At 40.6% G+C, this 15,115-nt stretch overlaps 1 protein-coding gene across 4 annotated transcripts in view; it reads left to right on the top strand.

Annotated features, from left to right (window-relative positions):
* The window catches only part of SORCS1 (sortilin related VPS10 domain containing receptor 1), a 311,800-nt gene that overhangs the window by 203,909 nt on the left and 92,776 nt on the right, over positions 1–15,115 (top strand). For all 4 annotated transcript variants that reach the window (XM_075026345.1, XM_075026344.1, XM_075026343.1 and 1 more), the window contains one exon: positions 2,070–2,143. In XM_075026345.1, coding sequence (XP_074882446.1) covers positions 2,070–2,143 — 74 coding nt within the window. The remainder of the gene's footprint in view (positions 1–2,069; positions 2,144–15,115) is intronic.

Genomic DNA, 15,115 nt, shown 5'->3' with positions numbered 1-15,115 from the left:
TGGTCTGGAAACACAGAGGTGTTTGCTGAGTTGTTTGGATTGCTCCCTGTTCTTAATTAAAGGATGATCTGAACTTTATTAAAACTTCAATTACTGTATGTCAAAGACACATTAATTGGCACAAAAGAAACTACTTTGCCATGAAAGGGAAAACATTGGCATCTGAGAGATAAATTGACAGTAGCTCATTGTTATTACGGTTTTGGTTTTGCTGCAATTACAAAAGCAGGTCTAGAAGTGGATTTTGAATGTGAAGGGGGAAAAATACCTCCTGTAATGGTAAAGTTCTTGATTAGGTGACCTCAAAGCACTTTACAAAAGTCATTGTTAAATGATCCTAAAGATCATCTTTAATTTTAAAAAATGAAAGTTTTCCTTAGTTATAGTTAGGGTCTCCTAAAGTTTCAAATAAAAATGTTAGTAGAATCTTCTACTTAAGGAAGAATAACGGACTCACCAATGAAGTTTTAAAAGGGGATGCATTTCTATCCACAAAGCTAAAGTGTTTTTCCTTTTCTTACCCTTGTTATCTTCCATCCTGTCTACCTTCTTCCCACTCTGTTCTTTGACAGTGTTCAGAGAAAAAGAGGTGAATTTTTAGCTTTCGTATTTTAAAGTAGATTTCAACATATGCCAGTCTACTGTTTACTAAAAAGCTGTTGTAATTAATTTCTCCATGTCCTTTGAAGGTTTTACAGTAGGGAAGCTGAGGGATATAGGGGTTTGCATTGGGAATGTAAATAAGAAGTAGATCTCAAGGTTTCTTACATCCCAGTCTCATAATCCTTAAAATACATTCAAACCATCTTTCTGATCAACACAAAGCTTTAAAATCATCTTCTTTCCTTCTCAGTCATTCTTACAGGCATCCATCTTTCTCTTTCCTGCCAATCCACTGCCACTACTCATTCAAAAAAAAATTTGTCAAGGTTTACACATAAAGATTCAGATTGTTTGCATTTTGTGCAAGATCCCTAAAGTGGTGTCGTGAAAAGGCAGCTCACAGTTCAAAAAACGGTCCAATATCTTCCTTGCCAGAAAAGGGGACAGACCAAGTCTATCAAGCAAGGGAAAGAGGGGAAATAGGATGAATCTGCAAAAAAAAATATAGGGCTGACTGCCTCTTAGTGCTTCCATGTGAGAAATTTGAAGTTAAATAAAGCATAAGAAAGACAGAACCCAAGTGATCCTTCCCTCTACTATCCTTCCGAGAATTACCTGATGGCAGCATTTACAGAGAACAGCTGTTTGTAAATGCTTTGTAACAGTAACATTTGTATATCATTCTACAGAGATGCATCAAAATATTTATAATATTTGTAATATGCCTTTTTTACTGACCTTTCTGAGTCTGGTTTGGTATTTATCATGGAAAGATTTTCTGAAATGATTGATGTATTTGGATATTGTTTGTGTAACCAGCCTAGGAGAAGGTGTCACATTGTTTGCAGAAGGACAGGAGCAAAGGGAGAATTGCGAGTTTCCATGGTACAAGTAACTTGTGCTATTTAAACTCATTTAGTCCTGCAAGAGAAGTCTGGACATGTTTGAGCACTTTTTTGGTGCCAGATTGAACAAGCTCTCTAGGGATGGCTACTGGTAACTGGAAAAAGAATGACCTTCTGACATACTATCAAGGAAGGCAACTGTGTATATCTGTTGTCAGAGCTAGGCTAGGTTATCAAACTGCTGTGTGATGCTGTACATTTGGTATCCACCACAAGTTCAAAAAAGGAAAATGCAGCCTTCCCACACTGCATGATTTTATTACCTGAGAGTGCCACGAAGAGCTAGGTGATGAGTTTGCAGTCATGGCAGGTTGTTGGGTGTACCCATACAGTGATGTCTCAGGTAATACCACTTGTGTCCCATGTCACACAGCACACTATTGCCTCTGCCAATAAAAGTCACTGCAGACACTTTTCAGCTGCCTCAGGTGTGTGCCTTTGAGACTGGAAGAAGTAAAAGTCCAAGTCACTATCTCAGAAATGATAGAGGCTTCTTCAGATTAATTTCTGTGTTATCTTTGTGTTTTACTGTGATTCATGACTGTTTGTTTTTGTCCCCAGTTATTCAGTTCAGTGGAGTTTGGCAGAAGATGGCTGCTTCTTCATGAGGGAGTTGCACCAAACAGGTTCTACTGGTAAGAGCAAAAACCTCATCCTCATTTCCTACACACAGCTTCCCAATATGTACAGAGATGTTGAAATGGGGGCTTGAAGGCAACATGGCTGAATGCAATCTGCACTGCTGATTTGTTGAAATTAATTTAGAACTAGTATGAAAGGGGCATTATTCCTCCTGTTACTGTGTTTATACAGCACTTGGAAATGGAGTCTTTGATCTAAGGATGATGTACAACTGAAATATACTGAATAACATTCTGAAGAAAGCATTGATTTGGGAGGGGGGAGTTCTGCAATTTCCTGTGAACATTTCGAGTTTGAACACAACTCTGTTCAGCATAAACTTGTTTGCTTTTGCACCAAATACAAAGAAGAGATCAATCTGGTCCTGCTACCAGGGAGGGCCAAAGACTGAAGTCTTGGAGTCTTTGAGGATACTAGCATTTCTGCCACGGGTAACAGTGGACATCCTCCAGTGGCTGGTGTTATGCTTTTAACTGCTGTTAAACCTGCTTTGGTCCTTGAAAGTGAGCAAGTTAATGAGCATTCAACTAGGCACACACAGTTCTTCATTATGAGCTTAAATTACTCTGCAATACTACTTCTAAGCAGCAGTGCAAGATTTCCAGTCAGATTTCAGGCTGTATGAATCAGTCATGTGTAAGTTCCTCTTGCTGAATCTTTGAATGTCAGTCAGTTACAGTGTTGGCAAAACGTTTGCGTGTTTGATGCCAAAGCTACCTTAAAGAAGTATCATAGCTCTTTGTCACTGATGCAAGCTTAACTCTTTGCTGCATTAACTTAGGCTATACACTTTGTATCTAAATTCACTTAGGGCCATAGCCTACATGGTTATGATTAAATCTGAGCATCTCACAATTTTTAATATATGGGTTGTCTGTAATGGATGATTTGACTTCAGATTCAAACACTTGTAGTAGCCACCACCACTGAAAAATAACCCTGGATGTAGGTCCAAACTTTATTCTGCAGTTCTTCACTACTAGCAAATCTCTTTATTTTGAGTCTCATCTCCTTCAGTTCTAGTCATCACAGATTTACCCAGTGATTCTGGTGTACTGATTCTTTTCTCATGTTCTGATTGCAGGCAGATCTCTTTGCATTAGCTTTCCATACCAATGATTTGCATACGCAGTGTAAAGCTCTGTAACCATGCTTGCAGTAAAATACTTATCTGAAACACCTCCATGCTGTCACGCAATAGCAATTAGTGTAACTTCGACTTACGTGGAAAAGAAAGCTGAGGAACGAAGGAGACACTGGACTGTTTTCCTGCAAATGTGGTTGTCATAGTCTAAATCAAAGATAAGTTTAATTTTTTATATTTTGGCTTACTCATCTTTTTGCTTACACTGGTGTAAATCTGCGAGACTTCTCATCAGCTCTTTATGGAAGCAGTAGTCCACCTGTGAGCAGAAGTTGGCCCATGTCCTGTGAATCTGACCTTTAAAAGAGAAGCTTTTGATAAAATAGTCATCTTGAAATCAGGATGAGCTGAACCAGGTGATTAAAATGAGACCTCCATGGTAACTTCTGAACTATAAGTTTGTGCCAAAACCACAGGGTTTGAACATATCAAGATTCAGGAGTGGTTCAGTCAAACATTTTCTTTTAATTTATGGAAGAAGTAAGAGCTCTAGGTCAAATTTACTTCCAAAGTTGAATTTATATTTGGTCTGCAAAGGATATACCAGAGATTTTGTTTGCTGCTCCTGCTTTTTAATCCTTTCTCAGAATCTGTGTTAGCTGAAGCTTTTGCAAACTAAATTCCATTTTTAACTTAAACTTGGTTTCGTGCGACTGTCTGTATAGATAGGTGCATATATATTTATGTCACTCCTATTTCTTTCCTCCAGGACTCCTAACAGGGTTTCAAAATGTAAGATGCAAACACACAGCCCCACATATCTCTTGGTTTTTTTCTGGGCTAATAAAAGCAGAAAGTCCTAGAAATCTGGGAACCCAGTCTTTGAGACATCCAACAAAATTGTACTCACTGAAGAGGTTAGAAAGCTGGAAAGAATGTCCCTATTCCTGGATCCCTATGTCCTGTACTGCACTCCAAACCTCTTGAAGTTTCCCATCGTTACTTACAGTAGTGGTTTATTGTGAATTGAGCTGATGGATGCCTGCAATAAGAATAATGATGAAAATGTTCATTTTCCCTTTCCATGGAGCTCACACTTTGAAGACCTCTTAGAACCTAACAAATAAGAGAACTCAGGCATGGAGCTTCAAAGGCAAAGAGTAAGTTGAAAAGATGAAAAGATGTTCCAACCACCCATCTAATTCCCTACAGCCATAAACAAAACATGAAACTGCAAGCCTGTATTTTCACCTTGAACAAAATGTCCCTTGCATAACATAGCTCAGTGTAAGCTAGACTGTACTTCTGCTATCAAAAGTAAAAATAATACAACTTGTGGAGACAGTGTTGCATCTCATTCTGGCTTATTTATTATGATCGTCACCACCTTGGAAAAAAAATACTGTTAGCTGCAATTATATGGACACTGTCTGTCCTCAAAAACATCCATAGTAGAAAACAGAGCTGTGCATGTGTAATTGAGAACATGTACACCACAGAGGGCAACACTGGACTTTTCTATGCATTTCCATTTCTGTGCAGCCAAGTACCTGAGGACAAAATAGGCACTGTAGTGCTGAATCAGAAGGTCGGCCCTTTGCTCTCAGAGTGTGGCCACTGCTGACTCCCCATGCAAGAAAAGCAAAAGAGAACTGGGACATAAGAGGGTGCAGATGTACAGTTGGAATCCAGACTTCTACAGCAACAGCTCTATAGCCAGTGCCGATGTGCAAGTTGGGTAGAGCCTTGCTCAGTGCCCTGTGGTTGTTTTTTTTTTAATTAATTATTATATATTTTGGCTTAGAAATATGCAGAGTCTAATCAACCTGAAAAGTCAGATGACTGACTTCCAGTTATTCTTAAGAACAGAAAGGAATAGTGAAGGAAAATGTCCTGAAGTCACAACTTTTCAGGGAAAGAAGACTGTGGGGATACTCCCTCCTGTTCCTGGTGCTTTCTCTAAATCAAATGGTTTTGAAGAGATCAACCAGGACACAGCTGTATTGTCCAGAGAATGAGGGCTATATTCCAATATCTAAGGAAGGCTGAGGAGTTGCTTTAATACAGACTGCTTCTAGGACTATCTAAACTGGGACTTTTCAGGAAGACGCTGGGACAGATCAGGAAGACACAGAGCAAAGCTTTTGGCATCAGGGCTTCTTGAGGCTGTGTTTACTTAACGCTGCTTCTTTTGACAGGGAAGGAACATCTGGAAGACTTTAAAGACACTTAAACAGATTCAAATGGTTGATGAAAGCAAAGGTGCATTTTCCTGGTTGCTCACAGATATTTTAATTGCCATTTTACTCCGTTATGTGGTCTTGTAAATAGTTTGTGAGTCACTTTAAGTCTTGCGAATAAACACCGCTGAGCTTGCTAGTTTTAGTCTTGAGAAGGCTCTGCCTGTAAATGATGTCAGAGAAACTGTAGTGTCTTTTACAGCTGCATTTCTTATATCTGTTTCCAAGAGAATTTTCTTTTTTATTCACTTATTTTTGGCTGCTCTGTGAAACACCCCCTCGTACTACCATCCCAGAGAAATTTAATCCCCTGAAGAACAACATCAAAGCAATCTACTGATGCCTACTGCATAACTCCGAGAAAACACTGTGTAGAGACAACTCATCTCCTTGTAGCTCATATGTATTTTGTATTCTTGTATCCTCTGTTTCATTAAGAGGAGTCATTAACAAGAAAATAGAATCTTTGTTCAGAGCTCGTCTGTTTCCCCTTTTCATTCTTCCACCTACGGCTCTAAGTGATGCCCTGACATCCACACTTGTGATGAAAGAGATTGTTATGTCACTCTGTGGAGGAAGATATCAGGTGGGTGATGGCTGGGGTTAAACCACGACTGCAGATAAACTTAATCCTTTAGCATGAGGGGTGACTGGAATTTTCTTATCTTAAAAAAAAAAAAAAAAGCAAGGAGGAAAAAGGGATCTGTAATTCTCTACCTCATTAAAAGGTTGTGAGGACACATTTGTGCTGGGCAGACTTTATTGATGGGCTACTGTAAAACTGACACCTCTAATAATTGCTGTAATTCACATATCTTATCACATATCTGCATAATCTAGGTATGTGAAAGTGGTATACTGAGGAAAGCGTAATCCACTCAGAGAGTCAACTGTATGTTATGTGTCTAACGGAAACATAAAAGAATCCACACTGCATACAACCCCAAGGCACTGCAGTTCTACATTGTATCAACAGTTTTCATGGTTTTTATTATTTCTCTGGCAAGTTCTTGAGATTTTGCTGTTAAATGTACTGTGACAGAAGAATGCATGAAAGTTATCAAGGTGCTTAGCAATTCTAGAACTGTGCTCTATGAAAATACCCTGATTACTAGGAAGGAGTATTCTAAGCAGTATTAGTTCAGCAGGGTAATACAGAAACAGCAAGTTAATATACATGGATTATTGCTGATAGCACAGTGTTTACTAATGTAGTTGGCATTAGGGGAATAGAATGCAGTAGATGTTAAGAGAGTTGGATAAATGCTTTATTTAAATACTTCTGAGTTTATTTTTCTGATACTTGGTGATTTTCAGCATACATTCCTATGGTGGAATTTTGCTGGCAAAGGCGCTGGTTTATAGTGAATACAAATGTGAACACGATCAGTCAATCAGTCACATTGGGAATTACTTTACTTTTTTTCTTGCTTTTTTAAAGTGGTCCAGTCATCTAGTCAAAGTTCAACAGTGATACCTTGTGACTTGCAAATCCAAATATTTGTGACCAGTAGTTGCAAAAACAGTAGTCAAAGTGCATATAGTTCAGTATGGCCAAAATACATATGCAGAAATTGCTCATTAAAGGCTAGATTTTTATTCTGGTCCTCAGATCAAGTCATGCCTTCAACCAGAAATTATTTTCTAAAAGTCAGTAAGTCAAGGTATCACAATTAGAGCTGGCCATGAAAAAAATAGAAATAAGAGGTTAAAAAGCTCATTAAAATGTCTGCAAAATGTAATATTTTTTAATCAAAATGAGACACTTTTTGAAAAGATTCTCAGCTAATTCTAATCATAATGTAACCTTGAAAAACTTAAGGGGGGGGGGGGAGTAATAAAGCTAAATAACAGCAGTGTCTTAAAAACTAGCATAAAATGAACAATAGAAAAGCCCAGATAGTAAATTATATTATCAAGTTATAATCATTAACTGTATCAGTGCTATTGAATTTTATTTTATTTTATTTTTTTTTTTACTTCTTTGGATATTGCACCCAGGCAAGCAAGGAGGAAAAATACAGAATGCATACTTCGAGAAGATCAGAGAGCTTTAATGATGAGAGGGCTGGAACACCTCTCCTATGAAGAAAGGCTGGGAGAGCTGGGGTTGTTCAGCCTGGAGAAGAGAAGGCTCCAGGGGGACCATATTGTGGCTGTTCAGTACTTAAAGGGTGCCTACAGTAAAAATGGAGAGACTCTACTGGTACAGGGACTGTAGTCATAGCACAAGAGGTAACAGTTTTAAAATTAAAGAGGGTGGATTTGTATTAGATATAAGGAAGAAATTCTGTACTATGAGGGTGGTGAGACATTTGCCCAGATAAGCTGTGAATGCCCCATCCGTGGAAGTGTTCAAGATCAGGATGGATGGGGCTTTGAAAAACCAGATGTAGTGAAAGATGTCGCTGCCCATGGCGGGGGGTCGGACTAGATTGTCTTTAAAAGTCCATTTCAACCCAAACCATTCTATGATTCTGAGGTAACTGTCTTGATTAGACAAAAAATACAGCTCAGGGCTTTCATGCACTTCATAGGTGTAGCAGGCTGATTGGAAGTAAAAACATATCATAGCATATCTCATTTCTAGTAGGGTCATGTGTCCATGATGTTAATGATTCCCTGAAGAAATTACAGGAGTTATGTCAGTTTGGTAAGAGGTGTTGCTATGTCTCCACTCTGTCTTGTTTTTTCTGAGTAGGAGGAGGAGAAGAAAATGGATGCAAACATTGTAAAAAAGCAGCCAACCAACCTTTCCTCTCAAACAATACAAAGATATGCACACACACTGAAAGGGAGAAAAAGATAAACTGGTAAGCAGCTGGGAGGACAGATGAGTAGATAGGGCTATATTTGTGTTTCTTTTATGAGCAATGGCAAAGAAAGTTAATCTTCAGAGTAGAATTATAGAGTATATATCTTTTCTTTTCCAGAGGAGGCTAGAGACTGTATTTTAAAACCTCTGTCTGTGTTCATCGGAGCAGCTGAAAGAGCTGAAAATCAAGGGAAAGAAGTGTCAAAGCCCTCTTAAAAACGTCATTATATTCAAGCAGTTGGAGCAAGCTGGGAGAACTGTCCTGGTGTTCTTGTCAGATCTTGGCTTGGTGAGATTTGCACACCCACCCAGGTGGGCTGAGGCAATTTAAATGGCATGGTATCTGGGCTGTTTACAAATGATGCTGTGTATTGCTGAACAAGACCTTTTAATCACTGCAGGGCAACTGCTGGAGGCTGACAGGGAAGATGCCAATCAAAGGGCATTGTAACAGCCTGTCCAGAAAATCAACCGCTAGATCTAACACACAAGCCATACCCGATGAGTTGAGGTGTACTAGAAATTTGATTAAAAAGATATGTATTTCATAGCTTAAATATGGTGGAGAGGGGCACATCGCAGAGGAACCCATGACAGTTTTCAGGAGACTTGAATTAAGCAACTGATTGAATCCTTTTTTTTTTTTTTCCTGAATTGAACACCACATATTTGCTTCCAGTTTGACTTTGGGATAAAGTCAGACTGAAGGTCCGAGCCTCTATAACACAGGCTGCTATTACCTTGCTAATATTTTTAGGCAGCTTCATGGCTGCCAGCCTAAAGATACAGATGAGCTACAGGCAAGCAATGCTGCCAGGGACCCCCGAGTGACGAGCAAGTCTGAAACTGTGCCTTTCCTTGGCCCTTACTATGCTGCTGCTGCTAACATTACTGATGGCGACTGACACACATTAGAGCACTTTGTCACCGTTCAGTGCCCCTGACATTTACCATTTTTTCACCAGAAAGGTCAGTGTTACATCCTGCCCAGCCAGGGTGCAAGGAAGCATACTCGCAGTTGGCAGTGTTCACTAAAGATCTCGCTGGCTTTTCTATGGATTTAGTGAAAATCTCTGCTTACAGTTCTCAGACAGCTGGACCCTGATGTAGCTCTATGTTTTTGGAACAAATGAAGGCTGAAATCTCTCAGGTGTATCTTGGGAATTAGGTTTTTATTCCTGTCTGGCTTCCAGAGATACAAACTTGCCAGCCCCATGTGGGTCAGCAAGGACAGAAAAAAGACATGCAGCATCGTCTTTCTGTTGCTGTGAAAAGCTCATTTAGACTCTTTGGATTTATAATAAGTTTTAGTTCTTAAGAAACTGATATCCAAAATACATATCTTTCTTCCCTAGATGAGGCTGAGAAAAATGCCCGAAGTCACACAGCAGAGGTTGATAGCCCTCTGGTCCTCTGAGTCTATAATAACCAGATCCTCTGGTCCCAGTAGTCTCTTGAGAGAACTTGTTACTCATAAACAAATCAAGATTTGTCAGAGCAAAATCTAACTCCTCAGTCCCAAATCCTTAGTTTGGCAGAGTTCCCCTATGTGAGAAGAAAAAGTGTTCTCAACCCTGTTTGATTATCATGGGGACTCTAAAGATGGGGGTTAAATAGTAACTTGAATGTTCTCCTAAAAGTCATAACTGAATAGCATCTTGACCATTTACCTGATTCTGACCTCTTCCTCCCCTTAGAATCTTGTCCTCTAGTTGTGAATAGGGAGAAGTATATTCACCTGAATAAGCCTTTTGGGACTGAGAGGCCCCAGTCTGATTGATGCATAGGTTGGTGTATTTTGGGTTTCCCAATTCAGCTGATTTATCTTAAAAAATTATCCAGAGATACCTTATAAACGAGTACAGACTCCCACAAGCTTCAGCTTCTCTCCCATCATCCACTTCCCCCCATTAGAGATCTGCAGAAGCAGGCAGACATCCATATACCAGGCTCAAAATCTTGATTTTGGGGTTACTCGGTAGCAGAAGCCTGCAGTGCTACGCAGGACCCTGGAACATGTCAGTCTTCAACGGGCATTGGACTAAGAAACTGATTTCCCCATATGCACCTATAAAGGGCAGTCCTTGAGAAGGTGAAGCAGTTGCATAGTAGTTAGCTGTGGATTTGTCTAGATCTACATCAGGAAGGTTTTTCTGTTGTATGTTTAATGAGCAGCATACTGTGTTACCAGAGTTGACTTTTCACTCTTGCTGTAAATTACATCCTGGCCTCCTCCAGCGCATACTGACTGGGCCACAGCACTATAAGAAGCCAGAAACACGAGTCTTAACACAGTGGGAAACTGTGATCCTATTAGACAGTACCAGCAGAGAAGCAGTAAATCAGGTAGGTTTGGTCCATTATATCAGGGAGCTGAGTTTGGAGGCTATAACTAGAGGGTACCTTCCTCCTTTTCTCCCTTCAAGCCAGTACAATGTCTTAAGTTTCCTGCAATATATGAAAAAGAGATGTAGAACAGGAGGACTATCTTAAAATCAGGATCTAGTCCTGGTAATTGAATTTTATCCACTTAGTTTAGATCCTCATTTTAAGACATTCCTCCCGTGCAGCGTTACCGGCAATAGATACCTACGTCCCTGAGAATTCACATCTATCTATTTCAGAGTTTTAGCCAAGTTTCCTCTGTGGAGCTTCCCACAGAGCTGTGGTGTTACTGCAGCGGGGGAGAAGGCTTGGTTTGCTACTGTCCTCGAAGCTGTGGGGTATGTGGACATCATGGGGTGGAAGGCTGTGGGTAATCCTGCCTAGGGTTGTAAAAAATGGTGGTGAGAGTAGAAGTGACTCCCCATGGCCTGGAAATCACACTACTACCCCCAATTACCTACTCATCTGTTTTACCATTAGCAGCAACAGCCACCTGTTTTTCTGGGTCAGTGTTGTGAGGTGCTTTACTCACTGCACTGCTATTTCCCATCAGTTCTAGAGAAAAGGTGACAAACTGAGTAAAGCATACCATAGGATGGATTTGGCCCAGTGGCTGCCAGTTGAATTGCACAAAATTATATCATTTCATCTAATTTGACAATGTGGGAAAGAATAGTGAAGACATGTAGCAGGGAAAATCTGATTAGATTATTGTCAGGGGAGATTTATTGGCCAGATATAAAGAAATGAAGTGCTGATTTATGCCTGTATGGAATCTGGCCCTTTGCTTCTAAAACATGTCAGGAGAATATGGTTAAGAGATGTTAAAACTAGAAAGCAATCTTTAAAGTATGTTCCAGGAATAGTAAAATCTGTAAAATTTCACATAATAGGGACTGAACTAAAGAAACCACGAGAATTTCCTCCCACACTAAGCTCCCTGGGGCAGATTCACTGACCTCTGCAAGCAAAAAAAAGGAACAGAGAGTATCTGCAAAGTCCTCATGGAGTCAGTATAGTAGTAAAAGAAAAAGGAGCCCGGAGGACTCTCAGGCTCTATTTTTGTCTATGCCACATAACAACTGTGTGATCTTCGTCAAATCAATGAGGTTCCTGTGCTCTTGACTAATCATTGGAGTTTATCTATAAAGCTGAGAATAAAAATTTTCCTCAACCCCTATTTCTAACTTGGTCTGCTGGTCCTGTACATTTCCATAGGTCTTGAACAAATCAGTAGCATGCAGGGAAGGTTCCTAAAGGTTGATTGTCAAGTACTTTTGTATCTTGGACAAAAAGCTCCCTGTTCAGTGCTACATGTTACTATTTTTATGAATGGCAATTAGGATTTAGAGTGTTACAGAGGCATCAGTGGAACCAAAAAACTGATGCTACTGAGGACTCCATGAACGTCACCCACTGTTTTTTTCCTCCTGTCCTTTAAAACAAAACCAAAACCCTGCCATTCACTAAGTTGGAATAAGCTGTCAGGTTTTTAACGTGAAGTGGCAGGATGTGTCCCAGAGGCAGTGTGGGAGCTGGTTTTGCATTGGCAAGATTTACGATAAGGGATTTGCATGAGTGCTGAGGCTAAAGGAAGATAAATCCCCAAAGGCAAATTCTACCAATAATTGAATTACAAAGCCATTATCATGTGCTGAACAGAGCAACTTTATAGCTCTATTGTGACAGGATAAAGCTTTTTAGAATATTTATGTTCATAGGACAACTTTGGCATAAGGATCTCTGAGAGTACGTTCTCTCTTCCACCTGTCTGTTGCAGCTAATTAGTCTTTCTATGTAATGCAGTATATGTGGAGATGGAGGTGTGTTCAAATTGGGACTGGGAAGAAGGAATGCTGAAGGTCAGGAGAAATCTCAAAATAAATAGCACGTTAAGCACAAAGTCATCTGCAGAATGCAACTAGAGTCTATTTGCCAGAAAGAGAATCAGGACAGGTTGTGGAAAGGGGAAGAGAGGGCATAGAGGCAAATGAGCATTTTTAGTGATGAGGGTTCTAACTAGATTTTTCCAAGCGATGTGTCACTTTTCTGTTTGGTATTCCATTGCAGCCACTTCTAACCTACTCTGAGTCAGTGTCAATAAGCTCAAAATGGCCAGAACTGTGTGGATTCTCATTCCACCCACCTTAGTAGAGTCATGCTGTTATCTGTCATTTATCTGCCATCCTTCACTGCATGAAGAAATCAGACCTGTTTCCCCCAAAAGAAGGTGAGGGTTGGTCGTAGGAGTCCCGATTCTGCACTTGTTAATTTGCTCAGAGACGTGGGAAAGCTGCATAACATCTCTGTCCCCATATAAAGAATGAACAACATTCGCACTAGTTCTGTCTGTGAAAAGGGCATGGTAGCACTTCTGTTCTTCCAACCTTTCATTCTGGGCTATTTGCACTGAAAATTCTGTAAAATAATGTTGTCTTTTATTGCTAAGGTTAAAAGACCTTTGATCTTGGCTGCTGTGAGCATGTATGATACAAGGAGTACATATGAAAAGTTTGCCATTGTCGGGAAAAAGTGTCGAGAAATCTTCAGGATTCTGGAACCCGCGTGCAGAGGAAGAAATGCAGCAGACCCAATATGAGTGATAAAGCATACTTCACTTTACTTGCACGGATAGCTCATATTTATACAGTTTACGATAATCATGCCTACTAGTCCTAATATTATTGGTACATTGCTAATGTTTATTCATTACTAAAACACACCTACTTGTGGTTTGCAGCTATGTAGGTTCCGCAATTTTCTCATGGGAACTTTCTCAAAGTTGTCTATGAAACCTTGCCAAGGTCACAGTGGATGCAGTTACTTATCTCCTTCTTCAGCATCCAGGTGTTGCTTGCAAGGCCAGGCTCTTCTTATCTTCTTTTTTCCCAGCACACAAGGACACAGTATTTTGTAAATTTATACTTCGTTCCCACATAGCGGCTGGATTGCTCACATACCTTTGCCCAGCCAAGAAATCCCCAACAATTCCCCCTTTTTGTTTTTGAGCAATCCAGGCTTGCTTAATAACTTGGGATGCCATTTTTCCTTAACAAGCTGAACAAGGTAAAATTATTACAATAGCTAAAATCACAATAACTACAACAATGCCCATAATTCTTTGAGTTAACTTGTTACCCCTAATGACCCGAACCATGAGGACTATGAGGAAGATGAACTATTCATACATTCCTGTGTCATCTTGCTCTGTGAACTCAGCCCAGCAATCGGTAGGTGCCAGCTTTCTGTGGGCGTCCCCACAGAGGCAACGATGGCCTCACTGTACACCAGCCCGATGCTCTTCGGAAAATCCCGGTATTTATACGTTTGCAGAGGAACGGGTTTTAGCACACGTGGCCAGCGGGTGCCAAAAGTCCGCTTCGATTGCAATCTATGACGCATGAGCTTGCTGGCCAGGCGCGCTGCACGAGTCATAGCCATCTTGTTTTTTGGTTCGTGGGCTTTATGATGCGGTTGCGGTGCGCAGAGAATCTTGACCTGTTATGTTAGCCAAAGTGACCTATACATTAGTTTTTGACTGAGGTGGTATTCATGTTGCCACATCATCTATGATGCTCCAGATGATGATGATCGTGCAAATTCAACAGGAGTCCGTTGTGGGCCTGTATCTGTGGAAACACAATCAACCTCGTTCCCAGGTTATTAATGGAAATAGTCCTTACCCCTAAGTTTGGCTTTAACTAACTTTTACGTTTACCCCACACTGTCTTCCCATAATCACACTATGTTTAACCAAATTATGCTTAACACACTTTTTACCTAAAGCAGGTTCTACATACAATAAGGCACACTGTTCTAAAAACCTCTGTGAAGGACTCAATGTCCGGTAGTCCTCTAAAGTGTAATATTCTATTAGTCGGAATCTGTCGGATCAGTGGCTCCAGCACCCGCCGGTGCCGTGCCAGTTGCCATTGGGACGATTCTGGGTCCAGCATCACTACGAAGCCATGGCTTGACTCACTTAGCCGGGATCCAGCAAAGGCCTCGATCTGTGGTTTCCCTGTGGAGCCGAATTCACCATTTCCACGTTGTACTTCACCTGGGTTTGGAACACATGACCTGAATGGAACTAGTTGTGTTATTCTGGTACCTGCTCCAGCGTGGGGTCCTCCACGGGCTGCAGGTGGATATCTGCTCCGGCACCTGTTTCTCACTCTCCCAACTTTTTTTCCTTCTTAAAAATGTTATCACAGAGGCGTTACCACTATCACTGATTGGCTCGGCCTTGGCCGGCGGCAGGTCCGCCTTAGAGCCGGCTGGTATGGGCTCGCTTTCTCTCAAACACAGGGGAAGCTTCCAGCAGCTTCTTACAGAAGCCACCCCTGTAACCCCCCCCCGCTACCAAAATCTTGTCACACAAAACCAATACATTCCACCCCTCGCCTCTGTGTATCACATTTCCAAGAACTATCATTAAAAT

This window comes from Buteo buteo, chromosome 4 (genome assembly GCF_964188355.1).
Source record: "Buteo buteo chromosome 4, bButBut1.hap1.1, whole genome shotgun sequence".
Taxonomy (NCBI): Eukaryota; Metazoa; Chordata; class Aves; order Accipitriformes; family Accipitridae; genus Buteo; species Buteo buteo.
This window is presented reverse-complemented; position numbering and strand designations above follow the sequence as displayed.